We start from the raw sequence: 18,050 nt of genomic DNA, 5'->3' as shown, positions 1-18,050 counted from the left end.
CTCACTGTCACTGCAGATACTCACTGTCTCTGCAGATAACCACTGTCACTGTGGATATTCACTGTCTCTGCAGATACTTACTGTCTCTGTAGATACTCACTGTCTCTGTAGATACTCACTGTCACTGTGGATATTCACTGTCTCTGCAGATACTTACTGTCACTGTAGGTATTAACTCTCACTGCAGATACTGTCACTGAGATACTCACTGTCACTGTGGATACTCACTGTCACTACAGATCCTCACTGTCTCTGCAGATGCTCACTGTCACTGCAGATACTGTTGCTGCAGATACTCACTGTTGCTGCAGATAGAAATGTAGAAACATAGAAAAATAGGAGCAGCAGTAGGCCATTCGGCCCTTCGAGCCTGCTCCACCATTCAATACGATCATGGCTGATCATCCAAACTCAGTAACCTGTTCCCGCTTTCTCACCATATCCCTTGATCCCATTAGCCTTAAGAACTATATCTATCTCTTTCTTGAATATATTTAATGATTTGGCCTCAACTGCTATCCGTGGTAGAGAACTCCACAGGTTCACCACTCTCTGGGTGAAAAGATCTCTCCTTATCTCAGTCCTAAATGGCTTACCCTTATCCTTAGACTGTGACCCCCTGGTCCGGGACTCCCCCACCATTCGGAACATCCTTCCTGCATCTAGTCTGTCCAGTCCTGTTAGAATTTAGTAGGTTTCTATGAGATCCCCTCTCATTATCCTAAACTCTAGCGAATACAAGCTTAACTGACCCAATCTCACTTCATACGTCAGTCCTGCCATCCCAGGAATCAGTCTGGTAAACCTTTGCTGCACTCCCTCCATAGCAAGAACATCCTTCCTCAGATAAAGAGACCAAAACTGCACACAATACTCCAGATGTGGTCTCACCAAGGCCTTGTATATTTGCAGCAAGACATCCTTGCTCCTGTACTCGAATCCTCTCACTATGAAGGCCAACATACCATTTGCCTTCTTAACTGCCTGCTGCACCTGCATGCTTACTTTCAGCGACTGGTGCACAAGGACACCCAGGTCTCATTGCACCTCCCCCTTTCCCAATCTATCACCATTCAGATAATAATCTGCCTTTCTGTTTTTGCCACCAAAGTGGATAACCTCACATTTATCCACATTATACTGCATCTGCCATGCATTTGCCCACTCATTCAACCTGTACAAATCACACTGGAGCTTTTCTGCATCCTCTTCACAGCTCACACTCCCACCCAGCTTTGTGTTGTCTGCAACCTTGGATATATTACATTTAATTCCCTCATCTATATCATTAATATATATTGTGAATAGCTGGGGTCCCAGCACTGATCCCTGCGGTACCCCACTAGTCACTGCCTGACACTCGGAAAAAGACCCGTTTATTCCTACTCTTTGTTTCCTGTCTGCCAACCAGTTCTCTATCCATGTCAGTACCTTACCCCCAATCCCATGTGCTTTAATTTTGCACGCTAATCTCTTATGTGGGACCTTATCGAAAGCCTACTGAAAGCCCAAATACACCACATCCGCTGGTTCTCCCTTATCTATTCTACTGGTTATATCCTCAAAAAATTCTAGTAGATTTGTCAAGCATGATTTCCCTTTTGTAAATCCATGTTGACTTTGTCCGATCCTGTCAATGATATCCAAGTGCTCTGCTATTACATCTTTTATAATGGACTCCAGCATTTTCCCCACTACTGATGTCAGGCTAACTGGTCTATAATTCCCTGTTTTCTCTCTACCTCCTTTTTTAAATAGTGGGGTGACATTAGCTACCCTCCAATCCGTTGGAACGGTTGCGGAGTCTATAGAATTTTGAAAAATGACCAGCAACGCATCTACTATTTCTAGGGCCACTTCCTTAAGTACTCTGGGATGTAGATTATCAGGCCCTGGGGACTTATCGTCCTTCAATCCCATCAATTTCCCTAACACCATTTCTCTACTAATATTGATTTCATACAGTTGCTCCTTCTTACTAGACCCTATGTTCCCCAACATTTCTGGGAGGTAATTTGTGTCCTCCTTTGTGAAGACAGAACCAAAGTATGTATTTAATTGGTCTGCCATTTCTTTGTTCCCCATTATAAATTCCCCCATTTCTGACTGTAAGGGACCTACATTTGTCTTCACTAATCTTTTTCTCTTCACATATCTGTAGAAGCTTTTACAGTCAGTTTTTATGTTCTCTGCAAGTTTACTCTCATACTCTATTTTCCTCTTAATCAATCCCTTTGTCCTCCTTTGCTGAATTCTAAACTGCTCCCAATCCTCAGGTTTGCTGCTTGTTCTGGCCATTTTATATTTCTCCTCTTTGGATCTAATACTATCCCTAATTTCTTTTGTAAGCCACGGTTGAGCCACCCTTCCTGTTTTATTTTTGTGCCAGACGGGAATGAACGATTGTTGTAATTCATCCATGTGTTCTTTAAATGCTAGTCATTGCCTATTCCACTGTCAACCTTTTAAGTAACGTTCCCCAATCTATCATAGCCAGTTCATGCCTCATACCTTCATAGTTTCCTTTATTTAGATTCAGCACCCTAGTCATAGAGAGAAACAGCACTGAAACAGGCCCTTCGGCCCACCGAGTCTATGCCGACCAACAACCACCCATTTATACTAATCCTACATTAATCCCATATTCCCTACCACATCCCTACCATTCTTCTACCACCTACCTACACTAAGGGCAATTTACAATGGCCAATTTTCCTCTAAACCTGCAAGTCTTTGGCTGTGGGAGGAAACCGGAGCACCTGGCGAAAACCCACACGGTCACAGAGAGAACATGCAAACTCTGCACAGGCAGTACCCAGAACCTAACCTGGGTTGCTGGAGCTGTGAGGCTGCGGTGCTAACCACTGTGCCACCCAGTCTTGGAATCAACTCTCTCACTCTCCATCTTAATGAAGAATTCAATCATGTTATGGTCTCTCTTCCCCTAGGGACCCCGCACAACAAGATTGTTAACTAAAATAAAAGCAAAATACTGCGGATGCTGGAAATCTGAAATAAAAACAAGAAATGCTGGAACCAACTAATCCTTTCTCATTACACAATACCCAGTCTAGAATGGCCTGTTCTCGAGTTGGTTCCTCAATGTATTGGTCCAAAAAGCCATCACATATGCACTCCAGGAATTCCTCCTCTACAGTATTATTGTTGATTTGGTTTGCCCAATCTATATGTAGATTAATGTCACCCATGATTGCAGTTGTACCCTTAATGCATGCGTATTTAATTTCCTGTTTAATGCCATCCTCTACATCCCCACTGCTGTTTGGGGGTCTATATACAACCCCCACCAACGTTTTCTGCCCTTGGTGTTTCTTAGCTCCACCCATACAGATTCCACATCAGGATTCTCTGAGCTAATATCCTTCCTCACGATTGTATTGATTTCCTCTTTTACTAACAACGCTACTCCACCTACTTTCCCTTTTTGCCTGTCCTTCCTAAATACTGAATACCCCTGGATGTTCAGTTCCCATCCTTGGTCACCCTGCAGCCATGTCTCCGTAATCACAACTAAATCGTATCCATTTACATCTATTTGTGCGGTTAATTCACCTGCCTTATTGCGAATACTCTCGCATTGAGACACAATGCCTTTAGGCTTATCTTTTTAACATTCTTAGTCATCTTAGCATTATTTCACACTACGGCCCTATTTGTTTCTTGCCCTTGATTTCTCTGCCTTCCACTTTTGCCTTTTTGTTTCCTGTCTTTCGTTTCTATCCTTGTTTCCTCCTCCTCAGTCTCCCTGCTCAGGTTCCCATCCCCCTGCCGTTCTAGTTTAAATCCTCCCCAACAGCACTCGCAAACACCCCTGCGAGGACATCGGTTCTGATCCTGCCTGGGTGTAACCCGTCCCGCTTGTACAGGTCCCACCTTCCCCAGAACGGGTCCCGATGTCCCAGGAATCTAAATCCCTCCCTCCTGCACCATTTCTCCAGCCACACATTCATCTGGTCTATTCTCCTGTTCCTATACTCACTAACACGTGGCACAGGAAGTAATCCTGAGATTACTACCTTTGAGGTCCTGCTTTTTAATTTAGCTCCTAACTCCTTAAATTCATCTTGCAGGACCTCATCCCTTTTTCTACCTATGTCGTTGGTATCGACATGTACCTTGACCACTGGCTGTTCACCCTCCCCCTTCAGAATGTCCTGCAGCCGCTCCGAGACATCCTTGACCATAGCACCAGGGAGGCAACATACTATACTGGAGTCTCATTTGCGGCCACAGAAACGCCTGTCTGTTCCCCTTACAAATGAGTCTCACTGTCGCTGCAGATATTCACTATCACTGCAGATACTCACTGCGTTGCAGATACTCACTGTCACTGCAGACACTGTCACTGCAGATACTCACTGTCACTGCAGATACTCACTGTCACTGCAGATACTGTCACTGCAGATACTCACTGTCACTGCAGATACTCGCTGTCACTGCAGATACTCACCGTTGCTGCAGATACTCACTGTCACTGCAGATACTCACTGCGTTGCAGATACTCACTGTCACTGCAGATACTGTCACTGCAGATACTCACTGTCACTGCAGATACTCACTGCGTTGCAGATACTCACTGTCACTGCAGATACTGTCACTGCAGATACTCACTGTCACTGCAGATACTCACTGTCGCTGCAGATACTCACCGTTGCTGCAGATATTCACTATCACTGCAGATACTCACTGCGTTGCAGATACTCACTGTCGCTGCAGATACTCACTGTCACTGCAGATACTCACTGTCACTGCAGATACTCACTGTCGCTGCAGATACTCACTGTCGCTGCAGATACTCACCGTTGCTGCAGATACTCACTGTCACTGCAGATGCTCACTGTTGCTGCAGATACTCACTGTCGCTGCAGATACTCACCGTTGCTGCAGATACTCACTGTCACTGCAGATGCTCACTGTTGCTGCAGATACTATGTCTCATAACTGAGCTGCTTTGGTGCTGATACCATTAGATAGTTGCCATGAGTACAATCCAAATGATGGTCATAATAAGAAGCTGTTTCTGAGAAAGGTTTCAATTGACAATATCTCCACCTCTGGGGATAGGTTGTCTACTAATATCCATTATAAGTCCACCGACTCCCACAGCTACCTGGACTACACTTCTTCACACCCTGCCTCCTGTAAGGACTCCATTCCATTCTCCCAGTTTCTCCGTCTCTGACGCATCTGCTCTGATGATGCTACCTTCCATGACAGCGCTTCTGATATGACCTCCTTTTTCCTCAACTGAGGATTCCCTCCACTGTGGTTGACAGGGCCCTCAACCGTGTCCGACCCATTCCCCGCACCTCTACCCTCACCCCTTCCCCTCCCTCCCAGAACTGTGACAGGGTTCCCCTTGTCCTCACTTTCCACCCCATCAGCCTCCATATCCAAAGGATCATCCTCCGCCATTTCCGCCACCTCCAGCGTGATGCCACTACCAAATGCATCTTCCCCTTCCTTCCCCTGTCAGCATTCTGAAGGGATCGTTCCCTCCGCAACACCCTTGATCACTCCTCCATTACCCCCACCACCTCGTCCCCTTCCCATGGCGCCTTCCCCTGCAATCGCAGGAGGTGTAATACCTGCCCATTTACCTCCTCTCTCCTCACTATCCAAGGCTCCAAACACTCCTTTCAGGTGAAGCAGCGATTTACTTGTACTTCTTTCAATGTAGTATACTGTATTCGCTGCTCACAATGTGGTCTCCTCTACAATGGGGAGACCAAACGCAGACTGGGTGACCGCTTTGCGGAACATCTCCGCTCAGCCCGCAAGCATGACCCTGAGCTTCCGGTTGCTTGCCATTTCAACATTCCCCCCTGCTCTCATGCTCACATCTCTGTCCTGGGATTGCTACAGTGTTCCAGTGAACATCAACGCAAGCTCGAGGAACAGCATCTCATTTATCGATTAGGCACACTACAGCCTGCCGGACTGAACATTGAGTTCAATAATTTCAGAGCATGACGGGCCCCCCATTTTACTTTTATTTTTAGTTTTTTTTTTCTTTTTCCTTTTTCTTCCCTTTTTTAAATATATTTTTGGGTGTTTATTTTATTTTATTTCATCTTAGTTTGTTTAGTTTGCTTATCCACTGTTTTTTTTCATGTTTGTACTTGCTGCTGTTCCATTTTCCTATCTGAACGAATGCTTTGTCTTTCACCACACCATTAACATACTGTTTGCCTTTTGCTCCATGACCTGCTGGTCAGTTATTCTCTGTGACCTTGTCCTATCAACACCTTCTCTTTTGTTATCTCTTGCCCCACCCCCGCTTTACTTGCTTAAAACCTTTCACATTTCTAATATTTGTCAGTTCTGAAGAAGGGTCACTGACCTGAAACGTTAATTCTGCTTCTCTCTCCACAGATGCTGCCAGACCTGCTGAGTATTTCCAGCACTTTCTTGTTTTGATTTCAATTGACAATATGCTGCTCCCCCTCACCCCCCACCCCCCACCCCAAGTGCTTTGGTATTAAACCAGCAGCCCACACTCAGCAGCCGGGTTACATCTCTTACCTGTCTTTGCTTCGATGCTCTCAGTTTTCCTTTTTGAACAGACGTCTATGGGACTACTGCTTCGTTTCAAAGCCCTGGTGAAGTGTTCATCGACCATGCTATTGATGTCCCCTTTGAAGTAGGTGAAGATCATGCAGCGAGAGCTGCTCTCAGTCTCGTGGACTCGCACTGTGCTGATTCGGGCGCTCATGCCCTCCCGTTCTGATTTTCCCACTTTCTGCTGCTGACTAATTCTTTCTGTCAACACAAAGAAAATGCTGAACTCTTCAGGCTCCATAGCTGAGATCCCAGTGACTAAAGTTATCATCCTGGAACCATCTATTCCAATTGTCAGAGAATCTTACAGCACAGGAAGAGGCCATTGGGCCCACTGTACCTCTGCTGGCTCTTTGATTAGTTCCTCTCCACCTGCTCTTTCCCCATAGAGCTGATAATGTTTCCTTTTCAATTATTTATCCAATTCCCTTCTGAAAGTTACTAGTGAATCTGCTTCCGATATTCCAGGCAGCGCGTTTCAGGTCAGAACAACTCACAGCATTAAAAAAGTCTAATTTCCTCTCTGGTCTATTTGCCAATTACCTTAAATCTGTGTCCTCCGGTTATCGAACGTCCTGCCACTGGAAACAGTTTCTCCTTATTTACTCTATCAAAACCCCTTCATGATATTGAACATCTCTATTAAATCTCCCCTTAACCTTCTCCGCTGTAAGGAGAACAATCCCTGTTTCTCCAGTCTCTCCACATAACTGAAGTCCCTCATCCCTGGGAACATTCTAGTAAATCTCCTGTGCAGCCTCTCCAAGGCCTTGACATCCTTCCTCAATGTGGTGTCCAGAACTGGACACAATCCTCCGGCTGGGGCCTAAGCAGTGATTTATAAAGATTGAGAGGTCCAATATTATCTCTGACCAATGTGAGTGACCTCTCGATGTTGTATAGTATGATGGGAGGGATCCCTCATGTACTCCTGCATTTCCCTACCTGGCTCTTCCTCCATGTGTGTGCTGCCCTGACGATCCTCGATACTGAAGCTGCTCATATCTCAATCACGGTTAAATGTCACCTAAGACGGGGATCCTCCTCCTTCAGTGCCCATCGCCGTTAAACTCCAATGTTTCCTGCACTGTGTCGCTGGTCTAGTTTATCGGAATGAAGCAGCTCGAGCTGATTGGAAAGGACTGGGCTGCTGAATCCTCCCTTCCTTAGTGAGAGCGTTTGAGCAGCAGCTGGGGCTGTGGTTGCAGCTAAACCAGAGGAATGCTCACCAACTTGTTAGCCGAGCTCAGGAATGAGGAAAAACCCATGTTACTTCTCTTAACTGTGGCCTTTAGAAAGCTACATTTCAGTCAGAAGTTATTGAGACTCGTGCTCCCAGTTTACTTTGTGTGCTTATTTTAGAAACTATTGTAGAATGTAGTCTGGCAACTGGAACTGTAGTGATGGTTTGATAATTGGAGCTGTCTGGCTCACATATGTTTCAGAGGATCTAAAAAATAAAATGCTCTGCTTGAACAGGATGCTCAGTGGAGAAGTGAGCCTGCCCACAACTTACACACTGAGTGTCCACTGCTATCATCCGTCAGGCATAGCCAGCAGTTAGTACACTCACACACACACACTGACACATACACACACAGACACACAAACACACACACACAAACACACACACACTGACACACACTGACACACAGACACACACTTACACACACAGACACACAGACAAAGACACACACTGACACATACACACACAGACACACAAACACACACACACAAACACACACACACTGACACACACACACACAGACACACACTGATACACACAAACACACACACAGACACACACACACAGACACACACACAGAGTCACATAGACACTGAGACACACACACACAGAGTGAGACAGACACTGACACACACACACAAACACACCTTCATGCACAGACACAAACACGCTAACACTCTTACACACAGGCACACTTACATGCACTCTCACACCCACGCAGCACAGGCAGACATACGCAGAGACACAGTTAACAAACACAAATAAAAATTATACTTGTTTATATGTATTTATATATAATGATGCCTATATGTTTATATATATAAAACATGTAAACACAAACTATTGACAACTGTTAACAAGGGTCAACTTGGCTCCGTGCTAGCACTCTCTCTTCTGAGTCACAGGGTGAGAAGGGTTTGAGTCCCATGACAGACTGAGACTGCTGTGTAATACGGAGGCAATACAGCCTTTAAGATGAGATCTCATTTGTAGAGTCAGGCAGCGGGGAAGGGCAGTGTAGTGGTTCTGTGATTGGACTAATAATCCAGAGAACCCAAGTTTAAATCCCACCGTGACAGCTTGAGCATTTGAATTCAGTTTTAATAATCTGGAAATAAAAAGCTGGTCTCAATAACAGAGACCATGAAGCTGTTGGATTGTTGTAAAAACACAACTGGGTCACGAATCAACTCGTGATGTGCAATAAGTACCAGCTTTGCTAATGGAGACCCCATCCCAAGAATGACAGATTCTGTGGTGTTAATCAAAGCAGAGCAGGGAATTTCCTGGTGTCCTGGCCAATATTTACCTCTCAAAGCAGTTTGACTTGTCCCATTGCTGTTTATCAGCCATGTTTTCTACTTTACTGTGATTGCAGTGCGGAAATATTTTTTCAAATTATTATCTTTTCTTGTTGGTGCCTGTGCAGGCAAGGCTTTGAAAGACTATAGGAATAGCTGTACAATGACGGCAGGTTAAAGAGCCTCTGCTCCAATCCAGCCTGTTGCACACCTTGGCGAAACCTTGTGTATCACAGTATATCTACATTCCATCCACCTGAAACCCATGTGATCTCTTGGGAGAGACAACAAAACAGATAAAAACCCAAGATAATTTAGGGAAAAATAATCTGGGAGATTCCTCTGCAGCCCAGTCGTCCCCATTACCCCCCACGCCCCCCCCTCAAAGACCTCCAACAATGGGAACTAGAGTGGGAGATCGCTCTGGTCCCTGAATTCCCTGCAGTTCCTATCTCTTGTCACAGAGTCATTTAGACATAGAGTTGCACAGAAGGAGGCCATTCAGCCCATCGAGTCCATCTACAATGTGATGTTCAGCGAATCAGCACCCTCTGCAGAGCCGACAGCCTCTATTCTCTGGGAAAAGAACCACCCCCTGTCATCAAACCCCGATCTGATTTTACACAACTTAAAATTGTGACACCTGGCCCTCCCTAATCGATTTAAATGGAACAAACTGTCAACTGGAATTCAATCTATTCCCTTCATTACCTTATAAACCTCAATCAGATGATCCCTGTCTACATTATTCTAAAGTGTAGAGTTCTACCTCGTGGGAGCTCTCTGCACACAGCTCCATTCGACCCTGCTACCATCTGAACATGGGACAGAAGCTCGAACAGTGCCCACAGTGCAACCACAGCAAGAAGCTGCATTTCTCCTCATTAGCCTCTGGTTTGCGTGCACTTAGCCACAGTTGTGACTGTCTGCAGAAACTGGAGAAGGCAGGGTGCGGATGGGACAGAGTGCATTCATCAGCCCCTATCCCCAGGCTGAAATAGCTCAGTTTGGAAAGCATTAGACTGAAGATCTAAAGGTCCCTGGTTCAATCCCGGGTTTCAGCGATTCTGCTAGGGCGGCACAGTGGCGCAGTGGTTAGCACCGCAGCCTCACAGCTCCAGGGACCCAGGTTCAGTTCTGGGTACTGCCTGTGTGGAGTTTGCAAGTTCTCCCTGTGACCGCGTGGGTTTTCGTCGGGTGCTCCGGTTTCTTCCCACAGCCAAAGACTTGCAGGTGATAGGTAAATTGGCCATTGTAAATTGCCCCTAGTGTAGGTAGGTGGTAGGGAATATGAGATTACTGTAGGGTTAGTATAAATGGGTGGTTGTTGGTCGGCACAGACTCGGTGGGCCGAAGGGCCTATTTCAGTGCTGTATCTCTAAATAAAAAAAAATTTAAAAAATAAAATCTATCCAAGGTCCAGTGGGAAATCATTCAACTGAAAAGTAAAGCCTGGGTTTTCTGCTATGATTAATCCCTGGCCATGGTTAGAATGGTGATCTGCACTGTGTCACACTGATAGCACTCCAGTTTACTGTAATATGGCTGGTCTGTGCTACAATTACCTGGAGAATTTTCCAAACACATTTTAGTTTTGTGTTTTTCAAGCTGACCAAAAAAGCTTTTTATCCTCCATAAATCAATTTGTGCAATTACCAAATTAATTATCAAAATGATACGTTTAAGGGGAAGCTGTTCAAACACATGCTGGAGGAAAGAGTAGGAGGAAATGCTGTTAGGGTGCAAGAGGCTTGTGTGCAGCCAAAATACCAACATGAACCAATTGGGCCGAATGGCCTGTTTCTGTGTTGTACATTCTATGTAACAGCAAATGCTAGCAGCATCTGTGGAGAGAAAAACAGAGTTTATGTTTCAGGTCAATGACCTTTCACCAAAACTGGTGAATATTTATGGCATTAGCTGTTTTTATGTCAGATTTCCAGCATCTGCAGTTTTGTGCTTTCGGGGGTTTTACTGAATTGGTTCTGTTCTGTTAGACTAGTTAAGAGTGGGCTGGATTTTACAGGCGCCACCCCCCCCCTACCCTGATGTCAGGGTTCATGGTGGGGCCGCCACGCACCCCTACGCCAGGAGTGCCGGTCCCGATATTGCTGGCAGTAGCGAGGCTTCATGGCACTCCCCCCACCCCCACATGGCAACGGGACCTCTATTTGCATATTTAAATAAATTAAATCACCTGAAGTCCCGCCCCAATCTTCACCCCCGGCAGCCGGCACTCCCGCGCCTTCAGATCCTCGTCCGGGGAAACGAGGCGCAACACTGGTCGGGAGGGGGGAGGAGGTAAGTTTCCCAGTGCGGGTGGGAGGGGGAAACGGGGTCAAATTAGCGTCATGAGTGTAGGGGATGTTGGGAAGGGTTATAGTTTGAAGTTTGTGCAGTTGGTGGGGAGAAGGACAGATTGTGAAGACAAGTGTTTTGGGTGGGGGAAGGGAAACAAGCTAATTTAATTGTTATTGGTGGGGGGGGGGGGTGGGAGAGGGGCAAAAGAGATGTATTTATTTTTATTTAATGTACCTTTAAATATTTAAATTAGTCAGTGGGGTTGGTGGCCCTTTATAACTGGTATCTGTGCCTGCGCACAACCAGCTGATGCCTTTGCCAGGGACGGGCAGCTCTTGATCAGCCTGCGAAGGCAGCAGCAATTTTTTTCACGATATTTTCGGCAGGCTTATAAAATCCAGCCCAGTGTGTGGGAGTTTCTTGATAAGTATTCAGGATCAAATGTGTCCGAGCTGGGCCTATTTTCCTATCTCTTCCACTCCATTATACTCAACAACTTCACTCATTGGCAGGAATCTGTAACAAGTAGAGTTATTCTTAAGAGGTTTGACAGGTTAGATGCTGAGAGGCAGTTTCCCCTGGTTGGGAGTTTAGATCTCGAGCTCACAGACACAGTCTCAGTCTCAGGATAAGGGGCAGGCCATTTTAGAGATACAGCACTGAAACAGGCCCTTCAGCCCACCGAGTCTGTGCCGACCATCAACCACCCATTTATACTAATCCTACACTAATCCCATATTCCTACCACATCCCCACCTGTCCCTATATTTCCCTACCACCTACCTATACTAGGGGCAATTTATAATGGCCAATTTACCTACCAACCTGCAAGTCTTTTGGCTGTGGGAGGAAACCGGAGCACCTGGTTTTTAAGGTAGACTCTTCAATATCTATGGCTCAGAAAAAGCTTCTTTTCTATAATTCTGTTTGTTCAATTTTTATTTTTGTGATCAACTCAATTAAATAACTTAAATACCGAAATCTCAGTTAGCGCCCTGTGCCAAATAATGATAGAGAGCAAGGGAGAGAGAGAATAAAAGCAAGGGAGTAAGTGTTGAAACACAATGTAGGATCTCAATTGGAACTGAGCAGGTACATACCAGCAGGTGACCTCCAGCCACTGCCCCCTCCAGTGACATTGCTACTTTTCTCCTTCATACACAAGAGGCCAGGATTAGAGGAGCACAGATATCTCAGAGGGTTGTGGGTCTGGAGGAGATTACAGAGATAGGGAGAGGGGAGTCCATGGAGGCATTTGAAAACAAGGATATTCTTTCTCCTATTTTAGATTTCAAACACAATACTTTGCCTCCTTCATATCAAACCCTTTATTTATTCTCAGGATGTAGATGTTTCTGACAAGGCTTACATTTAATGCCCATCGCTAGTTTCCGGTATAAATGCTCGGTCATTTCAGAGGGCAGCTGAGAGTCATTATGTTGGTGTGACTCTGGAGTCACACATAGGCCCAGACTGGGTAAGGACGGCACATTTCCTTCCCTAAAGGACATTGGTGACCTAGATGGGTTTTTAAGACAATCCAACAGCTTCATGGCCACTGTTACTGAGACCAGATTTTTATTTCCATATATTTAAAATGAAATTCGAATCCCCAAACAGCTGCAGTAGAATTTCACCTGATGATCTCTGGATTGTTAATCCAGTAACAAAGCCACAATATTATCCATTTACTTGCACAGGACATTCCTGCTAGAGATTGAGCACAAAGTCTAGGCTGACACTCCAATGCAGTACTGAGGGAGTGTTGCACAGCCGGAGGTGCCAGCTTTCAGGTGAGCTGTTAAAACCGAGGCCCTGTCTGCTCTCTCTCCAACCACTGTTGGAAAAGGGGCAAAGGAGTTCTCCCTGGTGGCCTGGGGCCAATATTTATCCCTCAACCAACATCACTAAAACAGATTCTCTAGTCATTATCACATTGCTGTGCACAAATTGTCTGCCAAGTTTCCTACATTACAACAGTGACTACACTTCAAACGTACTTCATTGGCTGTAAAGCACATTGGAACATCCTGAGGTTGTGAAAGGTGCTATATAAATGCAAGTTCTTCCTACCAGTGTGGGAGTGTTCAACCTGTAACACTGCATAGTTCCAGGCTACTCTTCAGGCTCCCTGGGGCAGTTGCACTGTGCACCACCCTGCCTTGGAATGCAAGAATCATTCAGGCTATTGTTTCTAATGGAATTGAATCCACCGATACTGGCTAGGAGAGACACAGAATGTCACAACAATAAACACAATCAACAGCTTCTGCAAAATGTTGCTAAAATCAACTGTGCCCAAAAGGGGAGCCAGCGAGGTGTTTCCTCATTGTGATTTTGAATTATTGTTGGATAAATAACACAGATTAGATGGGAGGCTGATGAGGTCAGGACTGAAGTATCATCTGAAATGAAACCATTTCTAGAGAACTGACTGAAACTTGAGTAAATACTGAGCAGTGCCAATGGAAAGAACTCAAGCAAAGGCACAATGGATAGCACAGGATGTTAGAAAAAGGGTTTGTTTTTCAAGTTATAATTAGGAGACAGAGTTAAATTGTCAGTGTAAGAATATAGAAAGAACAATTAGATGTGCAAAACATGTAATTAGGACTCAGTTTACCTGGTATATAGGATTATTATTACCTCTGTCATCAATAATCTGTTAACAAAATTAAAGCCGATGGGATTAAATGAGGGCAGCATGGCAACAAGATTGGCTAAGGATCAATTCCATCCAATTTGGACCATGGTCAGGGACAGGAGGGTGTGACTGTGAGTGAGGCAGATATGGGGATCCAAAATTTAGTTTTGGAGGAGCCTCACCCAGTGCCCTTATCCAATCGGTATGAGGTTCTTGCTCCCATTGTGGACGAGGGCAGAGACTACAGGGAGGATGAGCGAACTGACCACAGCACCATGGTTCAGAGCACCATTCAAGTGGGGGGAGAAAAGAGAAATGTAATTGTAGTAGGGGATAGCACAGTTAGGGGAGTAGATACTGTTCTCTGCAGCAAAGATAGAGAGTCCCGAAGGCTGTGTTGCCTACCTGGTGTCAAGGTTAAGGACATGTCTTCAGGGCTGGAGAGGAACTTGGAGTGGGAGGGAAAGGATCCAGTTGTCGTGGTCCACGTAAGTACCAATGACATAGGTAGGACTAGGAAAGAGGTTCTGCTGAGGGACTATGAGCAACTCAGGGCCAAATTAAAAAGCATGAACCACAAAGGTAATAATGTCCGGATTACTACCTGAGCCACGTGCAAATTGGCGTAGGGTAAATAAGATCAGAGATAAATGTGTGACTCAAAGATTGGTGTGGGAGAAATGGGTTCCGATTCATGGGACACTGGCACCAGTACTGGACAGAGAGCTGTTCCGTTGGGATGGCGATTCACCAGTGTCCTGGCGAATCATATAACTAGGGTTGTAGATAAGGCTTGAAACTAAATAGTGGGGGGGGAGGGTTCAATTGAAAGGAAGTTTAAAAAATCAAAAAGTAACAAGAGAGCAGAGGTGCAGGATAGTGAAGGAGCATAAATTAATCAGAGAGTGACAGGAAGGGACAGACAGTACAAGCATAAGAGTACAGCAGAAATTAGAACCAGAGTAAATAAAAATGGTAAAACGTCAAAGCTTAAGGCTCTTTATCTGAATGCACGCAGTATTTGTAACAAGATAGATGAGCTGACGGCACAGATAGAAATAAATGAATATGATTTGATAGCTATCACAGAGACGTGGTTGCAGGATGACCAGGACTGGAATCTTAATGTTCAAGGATATACCTTGAAGAATAGGCAGAAAGGAAAAGGAGGTGGGGTAGCTTTGTTATTAAAGGAAGGGATCAGTGCAGTTGTGAGTAATGATATAGGTGTAATAGATCATGATGTGGAATCAGTTTGGGTGGAAATAAGGAATAGCAAGGGAAAGAAATCATGGGTGGGAATGGTCTATAGGCCCCTGAGGAGTTGCCTCTCTCTGTAGGACAAAATATTAATCAGGAAATAACGGAGGCGTGTAAGAAGGGCACTGCAATTATCATGGGTGATTTTAATCTGCATATAGACTGGACAAATCAAATTGGCAAGGGTAGCATGGAAGAGGAATTTGTAGAGTACCTCAGAGATTGTTACTTAGAGCAATACGTTGCAGAACCTACCCGGGAACAGGCTATTTTAGATTTGGTAACGTGTAATGAGGTAGGATTAATAAGAGATCTCGTAGTTAAGGATCCTTTCGATGGGAGTGATCATAACATGGTAGAATTTCAAATTCAGTTTGAGGGCGAGCAACTCGGTTTCAAACCAGTGTCTTCAACTTAAACAAGGGCAATTACAGAGGTATGAAGACAGAGTTGTCTAAAGTGGGATGGGAAGATAGACTACAGGGGAAGTCAGTAGATGAGCAGTGGCAGACTTTTAAGCAGATATTTCATAATACTCAGCAAACATTTATTCCAGTAAGAAGGAAGGATTCGAAGAGAATGAAGAACAACCCGTGGATAACAAAGGAAGTTAAGGAGAGTATCAAATCAAAAACAAAGGCGTACAATGCGGTGAAAACGAGTGGTAGGCCAGAGAATAGGGAATTTTTTAGAAACCAGCAGCAGATGACTAAAAAACTAATAAAGAGGGAGAAAATTGATTTTGAGAGTAAATTGGAAAGAAATATAAAAACAAACAGTAAGAGCTTCTACAGGTATATTAGAAGGATGAGAGTAGCTGAAGTGAGTGTGGGACCCTTAGAGGATGAGAATTAATAATTAGAGGGGAATTAATAACAGGGAACAGGGAAATGGCAGGTTATTTAAACCAATATTTTGCATCTGTCTTCACGGTGGAGGACACTATAAACATCCCAACAATAATAGATGAGCAAGGTGTAAATGGGAGGGAGGAACTTGTAACAATCTCTATCACGAGGGAAAAGGTGCTGGACAAAGTGATGGGACTAAAGGCAGACAAGTTGCCAGAACCTGATGGCCTGCATCCAAGGGTTTTAAAAGAAGTGGCTGCAGAGATAGTGGAGGCATTGGTCATAATATACCAAAACTCACTGGATTCCGGTAGGGTACCAGCGGATTGGAAAACCGCGAATGTGACACCCCTGTTCAAGAAAGGAGGGAGACAGAAAGCAGGAAACTATAGACCACTTAGCTTAACATCAGTCATTGGGAAAATGCTAGAGTCCATGATGAAGGAATAAATAGCAGGACATTTAGAAAAACATAATGCAATCAAACAGAGTCAACATGGTTTTATGAAAGGAAACTCATGTTTGACAAATTTGTTAGAGTTCTTTGAGGATATAACAAGCAGAGTGGATAAAAGGGAACCGGTAGATGTAGTGTATTTGGATTTTCAGAAGAGGTTTGATGAGGTGCCACATCAAAGGTTACTGCACAAAATAGGAGCTCAGGGTATTGGAGCAAAGAAGGATGAGAGGTGACTTGATAGAGGGGTACAAGATGATGAGAGGCATAGATAGAGTGGATAGCCAGAGACTTTTTCCCAGGGTGGAAAGGGCTATCACCAGGGGGCATAATTTTAAGGTGATTTGAAGAAGGTTTCGTGGAGATGTCAGAGGTAGGTTCTTTACACAGAGAGTGGTGGGTGTGTGGAATGCGCTGCCAGCGGTGGTAGTAGAAGCAGATACATTAGGGACATTTAAGCGACTCTTGAATAGGTACATAGATGATAGTAGAATGAAGGGTAGGTAGTTAGTTTGATCTTAGAGTAGGTTAAAGGTTCAGCACAACATCGTGGGCCGAAGGGCCTGTACTGTGCTGTACTGTTCTATGTTCTATGTTCTATAATGTGTTGGCATGGATTGAGGATTGGCTAACACACAGAAGACAGAGAGTTGGGATAAATGGATCTTTTTCAGGTTGGAAAGCCATAACTAGTGGGGTGCCACAAGGATCGGTCCTGGGGCCTCAACTATTTACTATCTATATTAATGACTAGGAGAAACGGACTGAGTGTAGTGTATCCAAGTTTGTTGACGATACAAAAATAGGTGGGAAGGCATGTTGTGATGAGGAAACAAAGAATCTGTAAAGGGATATAGATAGATTAATTAGTGGACAAAAACTTGGCAGATGGTGTTCAATGTGGGAAAGTGTGAGGTAATCCACTTTGGTAGGAAGAATAAAAAGGCAGATTATTATTTAGATGGAGAAAGACTACAAAATACTGCAGTACAGAGGGATCTGGGTGTTCTTGTACAGGAAACACAAATAGTCAGCATGCAGGTGCAGCAGGTAATTAGGAAGGCAAATGGAATTTTGGTCTTTATTGCTAGGGGGTTAGAGTTTAAAAATAGGGAAGTCTTGTTACAACTGTATACGATGTTGGTGAGGCCACACCTGGAGTACTGCGTACAGTTTTGGTCCCCGTATTTAAGGAAGGATATACTGGCATTGGAGGCAGTTCAAAAGAGATTCACTAGGCTGATTCCTGGGATGAAGGGATTGTCTTATCAAGAACGGCTAAACAGGTTAGGCCTTTATTCATTGGAGTTTAGAAGAATGAGGTGATTTTATCGAAACATATAAGATTTTAAGGGGGCTTGACAGGGGGTAGATGTTGAGAAGATGTTTCCACTGGTGGGGGAATCTC

The 18,050-nt window shown here is 44.6% G+C and overlaps 1 protein-coding gene across 2 annotated transcripts in view; it reads right to left on the bottom strand.

Moving 5' to 3' along the window:
- LOC137377831 (transcription cofactor vestigial-like protein 3) overlaps positions 1 to 7,717 on the bottom strand; it is a 50,075-nt gene extending 42,358 nt beyond the window's left edge. For both annotated transcript variants that reach the window (XM_068047909.1, XM_068047908.1), the window contains exons 1-2: positions 7,528 to 7,717; positions 6,547 to 6,783 (exon numbers count right to left, since the gene is read on the bottom strand). In XM_068047909.1, coding sequence (XP_067904010.1) covers positions 6,547 to 6,783; positions 7,528 to 7,585 — 295 coding nt within the window. In that variant the 5' untranslated portion in view covers positions 7,586 to 7,717. The remainder of the gene's footprint in view (positions 1 to 6,546; positions 6,784 to 7,527) is intronic.
- Positions 7,718 to 18,050: the final 10,333 nt, after the last annotated feature.

The sequence above is a fragment of the Heterodontus francisci genome, chromosome 15, assembly GCF_036365525.1.
Source record: "Heterodontus francisci isolate sHetFra1 chromosome 15, sHetFra1.hap1, whole genome shotgun sequence".
Taxonomy (NCBI): Eukaryota; Metazoa; Chordata; class Chondrichthyes; order Heterodontiformes; family Heterodontidae; genus Heterodontus; species Heterodontus francisci.
Note: the sequence above shows the minus strand (reverse complement) of the source record. Positions and strands in the feature narration are given on the sequence as shown.